Source organism: Macrobrachium nipponense, chromosome 4 (genome assembly GCF_015104395.2).
Source record: "Macrobrachium nipponense isolate FS-2020 chromosome 4, ASM1510439v2, whole genome shotgun sequence".
In the NCBI taxonomy this organism is placed as follows: domain Eukaryota; kingdom Metazoa; phylum Arthropoda; class Malacostraca; order Decapoda; family Palaemonidae; genus Macrobrachium; species Macrobrachium nipponense.
In genome coordinates, this window is record NC_061100.1 from 132,770,754 (window position 1) to 132,790,512 (window position 19,759).

At 46.7% G+C, this 19,759-nt stretch overlaps 1 protein-coding gene across 2 annotated transcripts in view; it reads right to left on the minus strand.

Annotated features, from left to right (window-relative positions):
- The window catches only part of LOC135211184 (zinc finger protein ubi-d4 B-like), a 227,435-nt gene extending 207,943 nt beyond the window's left edge, over positions 1-19,492 (minus strand). For both annotated transcript variants that reach the window (XM_064244399.1, XM_064244398.1), the window contains exon 1: positions 19,333-19,492. In XM_064244399.1, coding sequence (XP_064100469.1) covers positions 19,333-19,379 — 47 coding nt within the window. In that variant the 5' untranslated portion in view covers positions 19,380-19,492. The remainder of the gene's footprint in view (positions 1-19,332) is intronic.
- Positions 19,493-19,759: the final 267 nt, after the last annotated feature.

Sequence of the window (19,759 nt, forward strand, 5' to 3'; positions counted from 1 at the left end):
CAGGAGACTGGAGAAGGGTGGAAGAAATTCTTCCCCTTTGAGCTTTTGGCCCCTGGCAAGGGGAGGCGATTATAGTCAGCTACATCCAGTAGACGACAGGATATCTAACAATACGAGAGAGAAGAGTCTTCCTCCGAGGAGGATCCTTCTTGAATACTTCCTTTGCTAACGAGATCTCTTCTTAACATGTGTTATGAGGTTCCTCGTTGCAGAATCTTCCCTATCCTTGCCTGAAGGAAGGGAAGGAGTCTGGAAGTCGAAGGAGACTCCGAGCTGAAATTGGGCGGAACCCTGATTTCTAGCTCTTATTGTATCCTTCTGAATACCTTCTGGGAAGCATTTTGAGCCCTCATCGCACCCCGAAGACTCTGTAGGCAAACGTTTAAACCATCTCTTCTTCTGTAGATGAAAATGTAAGTACCCTGCCTGGGCAACGAAACTTCTATCTGAAAGCGTTGCGTCAGGAATAGAGGGATTTAGTTCTTTTGCCAGACATACTATGCTGGCAAGAACCCATTGCTGAGTCTCCATTGAATCTGATGCGAGATTCCAATGCACAAAAAATTCACTTGTCTTCTTGGTCGTTTAGGGCTAAGAGAAACAAAGAATTCCTTCATAAACTTCCTCAAAGAAGTTTGATGAGGAGCAGTTCCATTTTGTCGGAACACGGAATCTGTGGCCACAAAAAGATCCCATTCGAAGTACATGATATCCTACTCTTGTCGTATGCCGGTATCGTATAAGATCCCGAAGATCTTAATCCTCTGTTATCTATAATTCCCCTTGTAGAGACAGAGTATAGCCTTTTACTGCGTTCTTTGATAGCAGATATATACATAGGTGATTCTTCCCTCTGAAAGTGAAGAAAAAACCTCGCTATGTGGTTCACAGAGGTATCGGAAGAGGACAGTTTCCTCATTCAATCTAGCACGATCTGCAGCAATTCTATGTCTTAGCCATGACTATTGTCATTTACCTTGAAAAAACCTCTCATTCATGTTCACTTCTGGTCAGTCTGCACGCGGACAGACTCAGAGTGGAGAGGTTTTATAGGTCTATTTATAATAGTAGAGATTCTGATAGAATATCCAGATACTCTTGGAAAAGCCTTACGAAACATGCTGTGAGAGGAACGTGACTTCTGTGAATCCAACCTCTCTAAGGCCAAAATGAGGCATACATCCTCTCTTCCTTTGACGCCCATTTATCTTAATATCTGATAAGAATATATAACTAGGGGAAAAAAGACTAAAGTTTATTCCCCTTCTTTAAATTTAAAGATGTCTTATATTGCTACCTCTCTTGGTTCGAGGAAAAAGAAGCAGTCTAAAGGAAGCCTGTTCGTCTTCTACCTTACAAAGAGATCTATGAAGATAAGACTTTCCGCAGGTTCTCACAACTCTTTTCAAAAATGAAAGTTAGGACATACGTTAACAGTTATTATCTTCGATCGAGAAGGTTCTCACGGACATGCAAAAATCTTGCATCGAACCTCTTAAGGATCGTTACGTTCCGTGTCTGTTCCCAAATAGGTTCTCTTTTGTTAACGCGAACAGGGGCGAAAAAAAAGAGATTCTGATGCTCTTGCGATATGAGAGGAGTCGTGGAATTGGCCTAAGTGATTAAAATAAATCATTTCATCATTCCTTGTAAGCGACCCCTTTTCGATTAAATGGGTAACAAAATCAGGAACGAATCTTGCCGTTACCGAGCCTGCTGTCCGAGAGGGCTTACTGGACTATTCAGGTTAATAACTCGCTTAAAAACGAGAAAGAGAAAATATCTTGGATGGTGCTTCTGGCGCAATTTGCGCCAGGCTGGCGCTTCCTTCTAGTTCTTTTTTGGTTATGTGCCATAACATCTATGCCTTTATGGTACCCGACATCCTTCACATGTTAATTCCGTTCTTAGTGGGAAATAACTTTTATATACGTAGTATAGTCCATTCAGGGAAACAACTTCTGCCACTAAGAGAATGTTTCCCATCCGACTCACCCAACTTTTCTTGAGCAATATCCGATTCTAAAAAGGTTGTGTGCGTTTCTTGAAAGGATGAGAGAATTATATATATCGCGCTCTGCCGTATTAGAATCCTTTATAATACTGTCACATTGTGGTAAACAGCATTAATCTAGGAAACCTTTGTAAGGATACTAGGAATTCTGTAGTTAACCTCGGTATGTGCATAAGACTTGACCATACCGTAGTCTTAAAGTGAATTCTCTACTACATTCATCTTCTCACTAAGCATGTACTCTAATAAGCCATGCTTTCGTAAGCATGAGAGCATTATACAACATAGAGTTCCGCTGCGTTAGAATCCTTTAAAAATGTTACCTACGGTAAACAGCATTGAAATGTTGTAATATCTTTCTTATTGAAAGCTTCTTAGCAAAAGGCAGACAATATTTTATTTATGTTTGCTTAACTATCCCCTCAATCCGAGGCTAAAACCACGATTGTAGGGGAGAGACACGGTTAGTCATTCCATCCCGCAGGAGAGAGACATGTAACCGACCACTCATGACCGACACCTACATGATACTGCGTTGGTGTCTAAGCGATAGCAGTCTTGCTAGCCGACAGGCCTTACTCTTCCAGAGTTGCCAGCTACTCCATTTAATAAAGGAATCTTATAAAATTATTATCGAACTTCAGGAAGTTCTTATAATGCATATCTAAGCGAAACAAGACTTCGATAAATCTAGAAGCTAAGTAGTTGTTGTCTTAACAATCCCTTTAAGCGTAGTCCTTCCTAGGAAATTCCCTGGAAGGATACTGGTAATTGAGTTGCTCAGCAAAGAAGTAACTACGGTATGTGCTTATGATTTGCCGTATCGTATTCTCATACAGCAGATACTCTACCCCTACCTTCTTTCCCTGCCGAGGCAGATAGAGAAAGGAAACATTTTTACTATCTTCGTTCTTTTCGTTAATAGAACGATAGAAATAGTATATATATCTCCTTAAGGAAGGAAGTTAATCCAGGAACTCTTTAAATCTTCGTGATTTCCTCATAAATTGTGGAAGAGACAGAATTCCTGTTCATCTGTAGGGTTTACGGAAGGAAGTAGATATTTCCTATCCGCCATCATACCCAAACGTCGATGAGATTCTTATAAGAAAACTCCCAAAGCTCTTGCCTCTTCATAACGAGGGAAGAGCATGAATGAAGGAGAGAGTCCTCTGAATAATGAAAAAATGGCTTCTCTTAGTATCAGAATCCTTCTGGCAAAAGCGACGGCCGCCAGTGCGACATCTTGCACCTTTGCCAGGGGAAAGTTGCTCAAGTTGAAAACTCAAAGAGGAGCCTCGCGACTGACCTCTTTCTCATAAGAAGATTAGGAATATTCTGGCGCCTGGCTCCTTGCACCTAGCGCCTGGAATGTTCCGCACCGCTAGAAAGGAGACTCGCTCCTGGAACGTTCCGCTTGCGTGGAAGGTCCCGTGCGCCCTGATAGTTTCCGAGCGCCTACTAGACCCCTTTTAGAAAGAGCCTCTTGCCCGGAAACCGGAAACGTTCAATGGAAGGATCGTTCTGATTGCCACTCTACTATAAGGCTCCTTGCTCTAGCCGTCTGTTTTTCTGGCGCAATTTGCGCCAGGCTGGCGCTTCGTCTCTTTGAAGGCGCCTTGCGCCAAGAAAAATTTCCTAGAACGCGGCTCGCGTTTGGTTGTAGGAACGCGACTCGCTAGTCTGTTAGCTGGAACGCGCCTCCGCTGATGGCTATTGGAACGTAGCTCATGCTAGCTTGCTGGAACGCGGCTTCCTGGCAGCGGCTGGCTCTTGCTCAGTGTTCTCTTAGTTTTCAGAGAACGTGCTAGATCATCGAAACTCCAAACATACATTCTTCGTCTTTCCGGATGTAAGATGAAGAGACGCACTTTTTTAAGGATGCCTTATCAATGGCTATCCTTGGCAGTCTGGGACGTTCTACAGAACCTGCCGAGGGGACGCCTGACTGGTGGGGGTTCTCCCTAACCTTCCTGCGGCTGTCGACTTTCCTCCTCCACTGGGTCTGGGAGTTTGGAAGAGGTCTAGGCCTGGAAGCGCTACGGAGCCGATCAGACGCACCCTCCACTGCACTGGGAACACTATATTCACTTATTACCTTTTTAGAGCTCGTCTTATGAGCTCCATCCATTTATCTTCAAATTTGCACATATGAATTTGTAGATTCTGTGGAGTAAGAAGGTGATGAGGATGCAACAACTACTAGAATTGTCAATACTCTAACTGCTCGTTAGTACGAGAGCTCTTAAAGCTTCTAAAGGAAGCGTATCTAGTTATATGCTTTCTGACTTCCTAAAGTAGGAAGTTAGATCTTATATTTCCTTCATCAAGTTCTAACACTTATACACGTATTAGTGAAAAAAAAAAAAAATCAATATTTCCCTTATTGCAAAATAGTATATGAGTGTCTACCGAAAAATTCGGTAGTTTCACGTAATATATTCTTCGAAATTTCGAAGCCAAATTCATTAAAAAGTTAATAAAAGCGTATGCCAAACCAAAGACCCAGTACTTCCCTGCAAAAGACAGCCCAGAAGGTCGATGGCGATGAAAAAACGAAAATCAAGTCAGGAGGTAGCAACAACGTATGTTGACACTACCGCGACAGAGAAAATCTGGTTCTAGAACGGTAATCGTTCCTATTCCTGCCGCTGGGGGCGGTAGATCACCTGACCTACCTGCAGCGTGTGCCGCGAAATTCGAATTTCTGTCGGGGACGACGGAGTCTATAGCTAAGTATATATCTGCTGGGTAAGTTCCATGTACAAAACTTGTACCCCTGTTCTAAGATCTTGAGGGACCAGATGTCCGCACCCCTCTCTCTCCACGCTCCTGCAAAGTACTTCAGTCTGGCTTCGACTGGTGTCTGAAGTACAAAATGTTCACTTCTTTCCTCTCGGCTTGAAAGAAGCTCTGCCTCTGGAAAGGACTCTCCCCCGAGGAGCGGATCTCGAGGGAGGCGCCCCACGAAAGGGGTTCAGCTTCCTAGAAACTTGTCCAGAAGACGGCGTCAAAGGGACTGCGGGACGTCTGGCAGACTGGGCTAGGAGGTCCTGAGTAGCCTTCTCTTGCAGGCTGATTGCAAGGTCCTTAACCAAGGTCTGGGGGAAAAGATGGTTCGAAAGAGGGGCAAAAAGCAACTCTGCCCTCTGAGAAGGAGACACCGACTTTGCTGTAAAATTACAGAAAAGAGCTCTCTTCTTCAACAGGCCCGTACCGAAGTGCGACGCCAACTCCTCTGAACCATCTCTGACGGCCTTGCCCATGCATGTTAGTACACTGGACAGCTCCCCCAGACTGATAGAGTCCGGACTCCTAGATCGAACATCAAGGACTTCCAAGCACCAGTCCAAAAAGTTAAAGACTTCGAGTCCTCAAAAGTCCTTTAAGATGATGATCCATCTCCGTTGGGGTCCAAGATATCTTCGCTGAAGAAAGTAGAGACCTCCTCTGAGCATCCACAAGACTGGCAAAATCGCCTTGTGCCAATGAAGGGATTCTCACACCCACCTCCTCTTTGGTCTCATACCAAACTCCCCCTTTTCCACTGAGTCTCGAGGGAGGCAGGGCAAATGTGGACTTGCCCTGATCTTTCCTGCGCTCCATCCAGTCCTGCAACTTCTTGAACGCCCTCTTAGTGGAAAGGGAAGTCTTCATTTCCAAAAACTCAGGAGCCTTACTGGACTTCGATGAGGAAAATTGAGGAGGAGGAGATCGAGGAGCAGAAGGTTGGAACTTGTCTCCAAATGACGAGCGCAAAAGACGAACCAAAACCTTGTAGTCCGAGACTGAAGCAGAAGACGGCTGATCTTCCTCTACAGAATCCATAGGACTACTCAATTCTCCCTCCTCCCTGAGAGCAACTGGCGAATGCGCAGAAGGAGGGGGCATAAGACTTACAGGTCTAATTTTCAAAAGAGACCTCTGACGATTAGACGAAGAAGCCTCCTCATCCAAACGGACCTCTTGTCGAGCTTTGTGGCGCGAATCTTGATGAGCGTCCTGAAAGCGTCGAGCGTCCTGAGAAGCGTCTTGAGATGCAATAAGACGCCGAGCTTCCCGCAAAGCGTCCTGGCGAGCTTCTACAGAAGCGGCCTCGCGCACTTCCAAAGAAGCGTCCTTCCGAGCGCTTACAAAAGCGGCTCTACGAGCGTCAACAGAAGCGTTCTGCCGAGCGTCCTCCAAAGCGTCCTGCCGAGCATCCTCATAAGCGTCCTGCCGAGCGTCCTGAGCAGAGCATCTTGAGGAGAAACCAACATCCCGCTTAAGCATCTTGTTACTCGCACTATGCGAGCGATGGGGCACCGATCTAACAGCAGGCGGCGACAAAACAGGAGAAAGAGACGAACGAGGAGAGGGAGAAGGAGACTGCTTTGATCTCTTGACAGGCAGTCTAGTATCTTTTCTACATTTAGGCTCCACTTCTTTCTTCGCCATCAAAGAAGCCAACTGGCCTTGAAGGGACACGAGAATATTCCTCGTAGGAGAAGATTCCTGAACAGGTGAAGGGCTGCGCCTGCGAGAAGACGAGGGGCGAGGGGACGCCTTCTTCCTTCTCACAGGGATAGCTACCTGTCTCTCCTTAGAGCGACTGGGCCGCTCCACAGCGTCATCCTCTGATGACGTCCTATACTTCTTCTGCGGTGGAAAAGCGTCATACGACTCAGGAGACGACCGCAAAGAAAGAGGAGAGAAAGGACGTGAAGCATCCTCCTCTCTAAAGGTCCTTTTCAACGGACGCGAGTCCTTCCGAGAACTCCACCCCTTGCGCGGGGAGGGCGCCTCGGAGGACGAAAAACTGTCCTTAAGGATACGCGCCTGAGCACGCTCCTTGGCAGCCTGGAAGTTTGCAACAGGACCTGCCGAATGGGACGCCAGATCGTGGAGAACCCCCGTAACCTTCTTGCGGCTTTCGACATGCCCACTCCCTGAGTCCTGGGAGTCCGACAGCGGTCTAGGCCTAGAGGCATTATGGGGCCCCACAACACTAGGGGCACAATCACTAACTTTCACCGCTCCTGTTTCCAAGGCAAGCACTTTGGATTCTAGAGATTGTAAAGAATCCAAAATCAAAGAGAGGGCATTACCTTCTCCAGACACAATTTCAGGGCCCGAAGGCAACATCACAGGGTTAGGAGAGAAAAAATCTACAGGAGTTATTGAAGGTGGAATATTACTGCCCTTATCTTTACTGGTTGAACCACTCCTAGAGGAAAACCTCCTGATCCTATCACGATCCAATTTACGTAAATAGATATCATATATCTTCCATCCATCATCGGTCAAACTTTCGCACTCCTTACATCGATCATCTATTAAGCAAACATGCCCCCTACACCTCGTACATACAGAGTGGGGATCTACCGAGGATTTCGGTAGCCTCACCTTACAATCACTCATAACACACACCCTGAAACTCACAGAACTTGATCCAGACATCTTGTTCAATCAAAAGCCAATCCAAAATCAAAAAAACAGTCCACTATCGCGCGTGCCTAGCCACCAATCCAGAATCTAAACCAAATGACAATCCAAATACTTAAGTGACTACAAAGTTCCAAAATCCAAAGGCGGAGGTACTGCAAAATGACAATTTGTCGAAAATTGCATTTTTCCTAACTATACAAACCTGAGGTCCTTTAACAATAGGAAGTAGCTAGCGGCAGCTGGAACGGTCGTCGCTTCGAACAAGGGGAGGAAACGGTCGTAAGCTTCGAACAAGGGTGGGAGAACGGTAGTTAACTGCTTGTCCGACAGTCGCGCGCCGCGCGACTGGGAGGTAAACAAATCACTTTTGCTTTTGGCCCATGCAAAATACGCAGAGTGAGGGGTGGCATGAGGAGGGACTATATGTAAAGGACCTCAGGTTTGTATAGTTAGGAAAAATGCAATTTTCGACAAATTGTCATTTGTTCCGATACGTAATACAAACCATCGGTCCTTTAACAATAGGAAGACTCACTTCTTGGTGGGAGGAATCTGAGTCTTTTGATGAACAGACTGGTGTTCGTCCATCCCTGGAATGCCTCCCTGGTCGTAAGAGCGAGGGAGGGATCCAAGCCTCTGTCCGATTGATCGGGGTGTGCACCGCAGGATCAATGGTCAGACCTCTGGGCCGAGTACTAAGAGAGAGGCAAGCGTATCTATTCGTACCAGCAAGCAAGAACTTGTTCCTGTTTGCAAGAGGCAACATAAAGTATGGGTTGTCTCAAGCTGGCATCCACTTCCCCCCCCCTTGTTGGAGGAAGTGGTGGATATACGCTCCTATCCCTAGTGAAAGGGATAGGATGGGGCTCTGTTGAGTAGCTCACCTGCATCTTGTCCTTATCCAGCAGGTGACGACCGTGTTCCTCTAACCACAGGTAGAGGGGAAGAAAAAGATGGGAAGAGGAGCCAGTCACACTCTCATTCACTCATCCATTCTTACGGTCACACCAGGACTCGATGCTGTTCAGCCTGCGAGGGTCTGGGTTCTCTACACAACGTGTTGAGCAGCCACCACGGGTCCCAAGGAAAAAGATCCAAGGACCTGTGGGCAATATCCCGAAGGTAGAAGGAAGGGCATGTGGTCTGGTTGGACCAGACCCCTGCCTTCAGTACCTGCGCCACGGAGAAGTTCTTGCGGACAAGGCAGCATCTCCTTCGCATCGAAGGCGGTGAAGTCCATTAGGGAGGAGGGGATTGTGAACGACTCGAACCAATCGTCAGGGACCGAAGGGTTCTGAGTCTTCGCTACGAAGTTCGGTACGAAATCGAGCGTCACGGATCCCCATCCCCTGGATGCTTGACTTCGCAGGAGAAGTCATGCAGTTCCTCAGAGGAAAAGAAGGAAATAGTCGCATGACCTATCCCTCTTCTCTACTTCGGTGATGTCCAGTACCCATACTGGTCTGTCCGTTTGCCACGAAGTCTCTCGCATCCTCCTATCCCCATGCAGCGAAGTTCTCGGTAGTGGATAGGACACCGACACTCCATGGTGGGTGTCAATGGTATGGGTACTGTGACAAGCTATTAATGGTATGGGTACTGTGACAAGCTATTAAAACGAAGTAATGATTGCTGTGTAACAACCGAACTAAGTCAACAGCGTAGTTCGTAACTGACTCGGCCGCTCTGACAGCTGCCGACTGACTGCGTTCGGTAGGAGGCAAGTTGTCAAAGCATCCGAGTAAGTCACGTGACCTTCGCCTTTAAAGGGTTATGCCGAGAGACCAAACAAATAATGTATTTGTTTTGTCACCAATGCCGGACAGCGAGGTGATGATTCTCTTAAGGCATGTGCCCAACAGGCGAAAGTCAATTGCCTTCTAGAGACCGAGGTCCCTGAAGGTAAAACATCTCATGGTTGTTGAATCTCAGCTAAGGAGAAAGCAACACTATGTACCGTTGAAGACGAAGGTAGATATTGAATGCAACCTACGTCTTCACAGATGAATCGAGAGAAGGATTCTCAAGATTCATAACCTGTGCTTACAAATGACTGAAAACGCTAACCGCTATTTCATTGCTGTCCGGTGAGAAGTCGTAGTTGCAATGAAAGCGGGCGTTCTTCAGTAATGAAAACACAGGGGAAAGCCCCGCCTGAAGAACTGATTCTCATGGGCTGAACATTTGGAAGTAGAGCTGTCAGGTCGGAGAGTAGGCGATGTCTTCTGACACATCTCGTAATTCGGGTTGAACAATGAACAATTGTACACCTACGAATACGAGATATTTTGAAGACAAACTCAGATGTCTGCAAAATCATTCGCATTATCGCAGTGCGATGCAGCGGGAGACTTGTACAGACTTCTGTTACCGTGCGGTAAACAGAAAGATGAAAGAGTCCAAGAGATATCTCTGTTGAAAATTCTCGCAATGTCGAAGGCGATGGAATCTAGCGTCACAGCAGTAGATGGTCCTTCATTATTGCGAGAATCCCCATTAATCAGAGACCTAAGTCCATGATTGTTGGGCAGAGATACGGTTCGGTAGTCAATCAAACCAGGGGAGAGAGAGACATAACTGACCGTGCATCTCGGAGGCCCAGCTGATACTAAGCTGCTGTCTGTCAGACAGTTCAATACGCAGTAGTTGAGCCTGAGCTCTCGCCGACTCGTCATCCTGAGTTGCCATGTAATCCATTATTCCACGAAGGAATGCGTTCGGCTAGAACTACCGAGCATAAAAGATATGCTCGAGCAATTATATTTAGGCGAAACGAATTTCGGTAAATATAAAAGTTGAAATGGTGTTGTCGTGACAAAACCATAAGTATATAAAATTTGAAACTGAAAACTCCTGGGAGGTTGCAGACAACCCCGAGTTGCAGTTCAATTAGAATACTTCTCTTCTAAGTCGCAATCCGTAGATAAACTAGGATATGCGCCTACCCCTCGGACAATTCAACTGCTTAGTAGAATCATGTCGCGAGGTTAATATACGTAGTATATTTGTAGGATTCTGAACAACGATCTCCATCCTAAATTCTTTCCTTCAAGAAACAAAATAAGGATTGGAGATCGACCACCTTCGATCTCTATCAAAGAGAGTGAAGGAGAAGTCTTCCTCGAAGGAAAGCTTCAATGGTGAACAGAATAACTAAGACGATAGTTCAAGCCAAACTGGATATTCACGTCCGATCTTCTCTATTCCAGGTTGGTCGGCCACTGTGAGATAGTTTCTTTCTTTCAGCAGCAGTCTTCTTCCAATGCTAGAAATTCCAGGAATTCGAGCATAGGCGAGGTTCCCGATTATCGTGTATATCGGGGATTCTCGTCTCGCTCACGTTGGACCGTGGTCTCGCGTAAGTGTTTGGAGATCGTAAAAAACTCGAACACTGAATGCGCTAGAAATTCCGTAGAATTCTAAGCAGTCTGCGAAACCCCCACCGAATTCGTCAAACGATATCGGCTGGTGGTCCTCTCGATTCCCGTAGAAATCGAGAATGGGGCAGGATTCCTCCTCAACGACCGGGGCTTACGTCAGGTAGGACCCGAAGGTCCCCCCGGTAGCGCAGTCCCGAACGTGGGATCCTACAGAGAAATCTCTGTAGGATCCCTCCCCTTTCCCTCGTAGCCGTAAGGAGTAGAGGGAATGGGGGAGGAATTGGATACTCGCTCGCCTTCCCAGTGGAACTAGCGGTAGGAGAAGGGTAGGAGCAGCCATCGCCTTGCGGCGATGGCCTCTCAGTCTGGGAAAACGTATCGTCAGGAGAAAACGTTTTCCCGCGGAGGGTTACGAACTCTCACTGTAGGTAAGGGTCTGCCGCCACTGTCGTCTGGGTGGGGCTGATCGACACCTGATAGGAGAGAGCCGATACCGTCCTCCGACTCATTCCAGTCCTCGTCGAGGTCGAAACCTCTCAGGAGGACCGAAGGAGTATTTAAATACGGTGTCCGAAGACACGTAGAAACGCCGCTGTCGCAGTAGAGGAGGTGGAAGTTGCTTGATCGATCGGCCAGAACTGAGAGAGCCTTCTTGTCCGGAGACGAGAGACTCTGGTTCAAGACAGAATCGGCAAGCTCCGATCGCGGCAGACCCACCGTAGGTTTGGTTTCCCTCTCGGGCCCCAAAACGACTTGAGGCAGAGACTGTGTTTTGGGCTCTCGCCTGGTGGGTCAGCGGCAATCCTTCCGCAAGGTCATTATGCTGACGAATCAGCTTAATGACTTCTGCAAATTCCTCTGTATCTCGGGAGTAAACCGCGGTCTTGCGGAGTAGGACCGTCCGTCCATCCAACAAGAACAGATCCCGAGATACTCCTCCTTCAGAAGGAGGAACAGCGGCAGACCCCTGACGGTCGCCTCCAGCTACTTGCGCGTATGTCCTGGTCGGTCCTAGAACCGTGCCTGGTCCATACGGCGTCATAGCGGGATCGCGAGCGGCACACCTCTCGCGATCCCTCATAGGTACCTCGCTCCTCCCGGTGTAGCCCGAGGAGGTTGAAGGTACAGGAGAGGCAGACCTGGCGCTCCCCCCTAGCTCGCTGGCAGGACCAGCGTGCTTGGAGGGCTGCTGCTGATCGTCCACCCGCGGTGGCGATCGAGCAGCAGGCCTAGCTTTGCCGCTCGCCTGGGGCGAGAGGCTCGGCTAAGAACGTCGACGCTGATCTCTAAGCGTCAGGCGAGCTGTTTGCTGGTTACCGTCTCCGCCCGGTCCCGATGGGAGCGGCGTCAGGTGACCTGCTAGGCTCGCTGTCGCGGAGAGACCGGCGAGCGTCCTCTCGGCGCGTCGAGCCGCTGGTACCAGCCGTGGCTGGTACCGACGGCCGCGGGGACCCCTTCCTCGCCTCAACTCGTGGCTGGTCAGCGACCGTCACGTCAACCCGAGCAGCCAGCTGGTCGCTGCGAGAGCGTCCACTGGCCTGGCGAGAGTCGTCCGCCAGTCTTCTGCTCCGCGCTTCGGTCTTGACGGCGAGCGAGCTCGGTGGGTTTTCAAGACTTTGGCTGGACGGATTTTTTCTCCCGCGTGGGAGACCGGTCCACTCGGTACTTCTCGCTAACGAGAAGCCGAGGCGGATCCTGGTTTAGCGGCAGAACCGCTAGAACCAGGCGAGGAAGTGCCAGCCGAAGCTGGTACTCCTCTGGTCCCCGTCTTCTTCTCCTTGCTTGGTAGAAGAAAAGACGGGCCCTGTTCCCGAGGGAGCAGGGGGACCAGCAGAAGAACTCCCCGAATCGCCGGAGCGAGACGGGCCCTTAGAAGGTCCCGAAGGAGCCTTCTTAGGGGGTAAAAACCCGCGTCTACCAGCTGGTCGCTGCAAGAAGCGGCCGCTGGCCTGGCAAGAGTCACCTGAGCGTCTCTCACCAGCCTTCTGCTCCGTGCCGCGTCTTGGCGCCGAGCGAACTCTGGCGCCGAAACTTGGCTGCACGGTCTCCCGAGGGGAGGAACGTACACTCGGGATCTCTCGCGAACGAGAGACCGAGCCGGAACCTGACGTAGCGGCATCGCCGCTAGCACCAGGCGAGGAAGTACCAGAGCTAACCGATACTCCTCCGCTTGGTCCCCGTCTATCTCTTCCTTTACGGAAGGGGAGACGGGCCCCGCTCCCAAAGGAGCAGGAGGACCAGCAGAAGCAGAAGGACCCCCCCGTCCCACCGGGGAAGGTGGGACGGGCCCTTAGAAGTTCCCGAAGGAGACTTCTTAGGGGGGGGAAGGCAGCCTTCTTCTTCTTCGGCTTATGGGCCTTAGAAGTCGAAGGGGAAGAGGCAGCAGCAGACGATGAAGACAGATGACAGCTTCCTCTTCTCTCTTCCTCGTCAGCCTCACGCAGGACGTCGTCAGGTCCTCCATCCAGGCCGGAGCCGGGGCTATTGCGAAGCAACACGGCCCGACTGCACCTGTCCGGAAGGACCTGGGACTGGGGAAGACACACCGTGGGCAGGGACCCAGCATGGACAGGCTCAGGAACCAGGAGCGACAGGAACAGCAACCAGCTCAGGAGCGGCAGGAACAGCGGCAGCGGTAGACCCAGAAGGGACAGCCAAGCCAACAGCGGGAATAACATCAGCGGCAGGTACGGCAGGCCCAGCCATCGCCTCGTAGAATCATCGGCAGCCAGCGGAACCTGGGTCCTGGCGCCGGATCCCAGGGGCGAGCTGCTGGAACAGCGAGTCTGGGGCAGGCAACACGAAGAAAACAGGCGGCGGCGGCAACCCCACCTCGGTACGGTGGCGGCGGCCCTAGTAGCGGCAGACGGCGTCATCGACACAGCATGGGGAGTGTAGACCAGGAGGGGGGGGAGCAGCATAAGCGGCCGTGGTAGTAGTGGAGACCGCCCCAGACCTCGCTAGACGCTGCAGCAGCCCGTGGATGCTAGGCTCCAAGGTCGTCTCCCACGGATGTAGCACCTGCGGTAACATAGATAGATTAGTAAGAGGGGTTCCCTCACGCACGGGGGGAAGACATGCCCCATCCCGAACGCAAGGAAGACCCCAAATACAAAATACAACGAAGAAGCTGAGCGGGGGGCAGGAAGGAGGACGAAGAATCGGATACCAAGGGAGTCGCGGGAGAGCTTTCCGACGACTTCCTGGCAGACCTTCGCTTCCCCTACCCCCGCACAGCAGTGAAAAGTAATATGAAAATGAAACAGAATACTGCCCTTGCGATTCACTTCATAGAACCTAAAGGGGAAAAGATCAATTCCCGGGTAAGAACGGAAACTTGATCCAATAATATGATGCTATCATAAAATATATATGAAAATGAAACCGAATACTGCACTTGCGATTTCACTTTCACATAAAAAAAAAAAAAAACGTAAGGATCAATTCCCGGGTAAGAACGAAATAAAATTGATTCCAAATTAAATTTCAAATGCAAAATAAAATAAATGAAAATGAAAAGAACTTTTGGCAATTGCGAATCCACTTTCATTGCATTCTATTATACAAAATTAAAAGGCTCGTGCCGAGCGCAATCACACTCTCGGTAACGAACGCACAGGGCAAAAATATAATGAAAAGAGTACTTACATTTTTCAATTACACACTTTCGCCCAAAATACATGACTCGGCGCGAGCGCGCCCGCCCTCGGCACCGAGACATAATTCAAGGGTTCAATTCATGAAAAGAGAGGAAATCGCCGCATCTACGGCGATAATTCCATGTTGGTTCATAATTAAGTAATGAAAATGAAAACAGTGTACTTACAGTTTCATTTTCAAGTCAAACAAACCATTAGTAGAAAACACAATATAAACAAAGCATATGACGATGAAGCGGGCAGAGAGCGATGACGAACACGTCCTTCACACCCGCGGCCGAAAGCAAAAGTGATTTGTTTACCTCCCAGTCGCGCGGCGCGCGACTGTCGGACAAGCAGTTAACTACCGTTCTCCCCTTGTTCGAAGTTTACGACCGTTCCAGCTGCCGCTAGCTACTTCCTATTGTTAAAGGACCGATGGTTTGTATTACGTATCGGAACAACAGTTGTTTACAGCACCGGCGACAGAAAAAATATGAATAGAAAATGGGAATGGTTCCTTATATCCGCCTCACAGCGGCGGGAATGGGTACTACCACCTGGCCGCCCACTGCGTGTGCCGCGAGTTTTGAAATTCTGTCAGACGTCAGAGAATACAGCTATATATATATCTGACAGGTAAGTTTCATGAACAAACAGTAGTTTCCTTAAAAACATCGTGGTTAGGGACAGTGTTCTGATTGTTGTGATGAAAGTGCCCCAGCGTCTGTGGGTACAAGTGGTGTGCGGATTTATCACAGGAAATGGGAAGTTTGTTGACACAAGCGACTCCGAAAACATCGAGATAGCGTCAATCTTCTAAAATATTTAAGCGTAAGTAAAAATTTCAAAAGCGTTTTGGTGAGATTTGCACTGCGTTGGACACCCTTTTCACTACCCTCTGTTTAATGCTTTAAATTTGGCCTTAATTTCTAATGGAGAAAATACTTACTTCGAAAGGAGAGTAGAAGTCTTTAGCTCCGTCTCTCACCAACAAGAAGTCGTAACTGATGCCCATCTCCGGTGTCAGGACATGTTATAAGTTCTTTTTCGGAGGGTGGCATGCCGTGATCGTCAGTGAGTTGAGCCAGGCCATGCGGTTGTTTACCCTATGTAAAATATTGATGTTTTATTATTTATTCGAATAATTATCTAGTGCACGCTTTGTCGTCATCTTCTACCAACACCGTAGTTTCCTTAAAATCGTTGTGGCAAGGGACCGTTTTACAATTGTTATGATGAAAGTGCCCCAGAGTCTATGGGTACAAGTGGTGTGCGGATTTAGCACAGGAAATGGGAAATTTGTTGACACAAACGACTCCGCAAACATCGAGATGGCGTCAATCTTCTAAAGTTTTTTAATTGGAAGTAAAAATTTTGAAAGCGATTTGGTATTGTGGCCCTGCGTTGGCCACCCTTTTCATTACTCTCTCTTTAAATCTTAAAATATGGCCTTGATTTATAACTTTGGAGAAAATACTTACTTCGAAAGGAGAGTAAAGGTCTTTAGCTCCTTCTCTCACCAACAACTCGTGACTGATGACCATCTCCAGTGTCAGGACGCGTTAAAAGTAGGGGGAAAAATCAACGACTACCAACCCTTACCACGGTTTTCAGGTCTTATTCACTCGATATTTAAATGGTGAAACAAGAATACAATTACAACTCCAAGCATACCATTCAAAAGATTGAAGTTTCGTCAACATAATGTGATATATGAAAGCCCCATACAAACTAAAATAAGCATGTGACGCTCTTCGTAAAATATGTTTTCAAGGCAGTTTTGAAATCCAATATAGCGGCTACTGTGGGATGTACAGGTTTTGATCAGTGACGAAAATCATCCTTTCCCAGCCTTCCCAGCAATCATTTGAACAATGTTAGCGCATGTATGTAACGTTTATTGATCTTACTCAAGATTGCAGTTGTAATCAGCACAATAAAACAACATTTTGTTGCCTATATTACTGAAAGTATGAAACTTTTTATTCCCGGGGTCATGGTTTGAACTGAATTCATTCTTACCTTGTAATCGGTGATTTTTATCCTTACTGCCATCACAACTGAAACTCCACAGTGCTTATTTGATTGTTATTATACACATTTTGGTCTCAGTTCACTCCACATTGCACTTTAAACCAGTTGCTGTTCCTGGTTCCTAAGCGCGCGCGCCACAAACACAGTTACGAACAGCAGACGATGAAACTGCAAAGTTTTATTCCCTAAATTGTTTACTTTACTCGTTATTTAGTTCAAATTTACTTCGTTATTTCAAAATTTTAATTTAATTCATGTATATTATCCCTTTTTTGCAACCAAATAACCCCGAAAAATTACAGATATTTCTAAAGTAGATGCAATCAAATGTTTCTAACGTTTTCGTACATCTGGGCTGCGCCGGGGGGGGGGGGGAAAAACCATAGGAGGAATGACTACGGATAAGTGAATTATATACATTTTTTTTTTTGAAATTTTTTTTTTTTTTTGCTTTTTTGTTTTTGCTAGCACTTTTCATTGATTTCAGTCTAATAGTTAGTATTTTGAATTTCTTTAATAACCGTATGCCAGAAATAAATGTAACCTTTAATGTTTGCATGCCAAGAATGGCAAAATCATCGTTGCCACATTAGTGGAGGCTTCACACATACGCCATTTCATTATTATAAACTGTTTCCATGAATTCTAGTTGTCATAGTAATGCAATAATGATAAAATTGCTTTAATATTTATGTATATATACTTCCAATACATAGCCTAATTTCACCAATTTCAACGTTTTGTGTGTAGTCTTATACCCAGTTTGGAGGGTCAACACATACCGAATGGCGAGAGAGAGAGAGAGAGGAGAGAGAGAGAGAGAGAGAGAGAGAGAGAGAGAGAGAGAGAGAGGAAGGCAAAGGAACGAAGAATGAAAGAGGTGGCGGTGGAAGAGGGGGGGGGGGGGGGGGGGGGGGGGGGGGGGGGGGGGAGGGGGGGGGGGGGGGAGAGGGTAGGTGGAGCTTTATACGCGTGTTCGTATCCATTTCTGCATAATGGAGTTTTTGTCTCTTGGTACAAGGGCAAGTGTCGTTATTCTTTACGATTAGTGATTCACGATACCCTTATAAATTACGGCACTGGGTGTAATGCACTATAGCAAAATCTCTTTCTGATACGAGTGTTCGTTACAGAAATAGGTATCGCCCAAAAACGTGCTTGCACTGTCTCTGAAACCCATAGTAGGTATGCTGCTTAGTTGTCAATCAAGTTTTTTGTAATCAAGTATTGTTTACAAGCTAGCTATCGAATAAATTTGTATTTTTCTCAATCAAAACATATGCCCCTCGATGCTAACTTTCCTCATTTAAAGACTTTCTGGTCATTGAAAATTCGGCCCCATAATTTCTTATGGTGCGAAAACAGACAGAGGCCCAGGGACCGAAAGCGATTGCGTCACACTACCGCGGTAATCCGCCAGTAAAACAACTTCATATATCCAAAAAGTAATTAATAAAGATATATATGCGCATTACGATTATAACAAGTAAATGAATAGCTGATAACAATCTGCATGAATAACTGGTAAACTGTTCTGCAAGAAAGTTGAGTATAGCAATTCATTTACAATAGGTACGAAAGTCAAGATGTTGTGACGTCATAATACAAGACTTAAAAGAACGTTCTAATTCCGAAAAATAATTACTTAAATTTGAGTCAGAATCGAGTTACTTTTTCAATAACGAATATTTTCAAATTAATCATAATAAATATGTAAAATATTGATGTTTTACTATTTATTTAAAAAATTATCGAAGTGCACTCTTCGTCGTCGTCTTCTACAAAACAGTTGTTTTACTCGGTGAGGAAAAGTTTTCCGACTGTTGTGATGAAAGTGCCCCAGCGTCTGTGGGTGCAAGTGGTGTGCGGATTTATCACAGGAAATGGTTAGTTTATTGACACAAGCAACTCCGTAAACATCGAGATGGCGTCAATCTTCTAAATACCTCTAGTTGCAAGTAAAAATGTTGAACGCGTTTTGGTGAGATTTGCACTACGTTTGAGACCGTTTTCAGTACCCTCTGTTTAAATTTTAAAATTTGGCCTTAATTTCTAACTTTGGAGAAAATACTTACTTTGAAAGGAGAGTAGAGGTTTTTAGCTCCGTTTCTCACCAACTGATGCCCATCTCCGATGTCAGGACACGTTATAATGTACTTTTTATGGGATTGTCCAAGCTGATCGAACATGGTCCACCCTGGACGCTACGGTTTTTTACCCTATTTTTTCAGAGGGTGGCCAGCCGTGATAGTCGGTGAGTTGGCCAGTCCACACGGTGTTTTACCCTATGACCTTAATTTCTAACTTTGGAGAAAATACTTACTTCGAAAGGAGAGTAGAGGTCTCGAGGTGTTGCTCTCACAACCAATGACTAGTGACTGGTGCCCATCTACGGTGTCAGGACGTGTTAAAGTACTTTTTCGGAGTGTGGATCAACAAGCGGCCAAGACTGGATCAGCTAGAAGACTCGGTTGTTTTTCCTACTTCGAGGGGAAAGGAGAGGTCTCGAGCTGTTGCTTCCACACTGGGTGGGTTATGACTGGCGTCTAATTCAGGATACTGGAAGAGCTAAAGTTGTTTTTCGGGAAAGTGACCGCACAGCGGTCTTTTACCCTACTAGCTAGGTACCTTGTTCTACTTCCCTATCAGTGACGTGTTACCGTAGTCCTGACAAAGAGGGCTAACCTAAAATAGGTTAAGTAGCTAATCTACTGGGGAGAGTAATGCCATAACGAAATCGCTTCTAGCATTCGTTGGGTGTGATAAACATTTCCCCTTCGGTTTGGTCAACATTTATAGGTCTAAACGGGAGTTTCCTCCTCTTCCGATTACTCACTTCAGAATTTTTTCCAGGGTAGTACTTTCAACCGTTGCAACTGCCATGGTAGCAACACAGCAGAGGCCAGGAACTGATAAACGAACAGAAACAGACACTAGAGAGAAGTTAGATACTAACGAGCATTTTGTTTACGTCTTCCACCGCTTTGACGCTTCCATGCGTTCGAACTAGAAGTAAATTTTCTGTCAAAATAATGACAAGATATTTCGAGTAAAATGTTGTCAAAGACAATAAAATTTATAAAATATTCCAATTTTGATGAAAAATAGCTTTGCGTCATAAAAGAAATACAATATATCAGAATAAGTTCATTATCTGTAATAGACATACAAATCGACAGTGACCAGACTCATTCACAGGAGTGTGCCACAACAAACACCATATTGCCAAAATGTTAATGTACGTAACGCTAGTATAAGTGTTT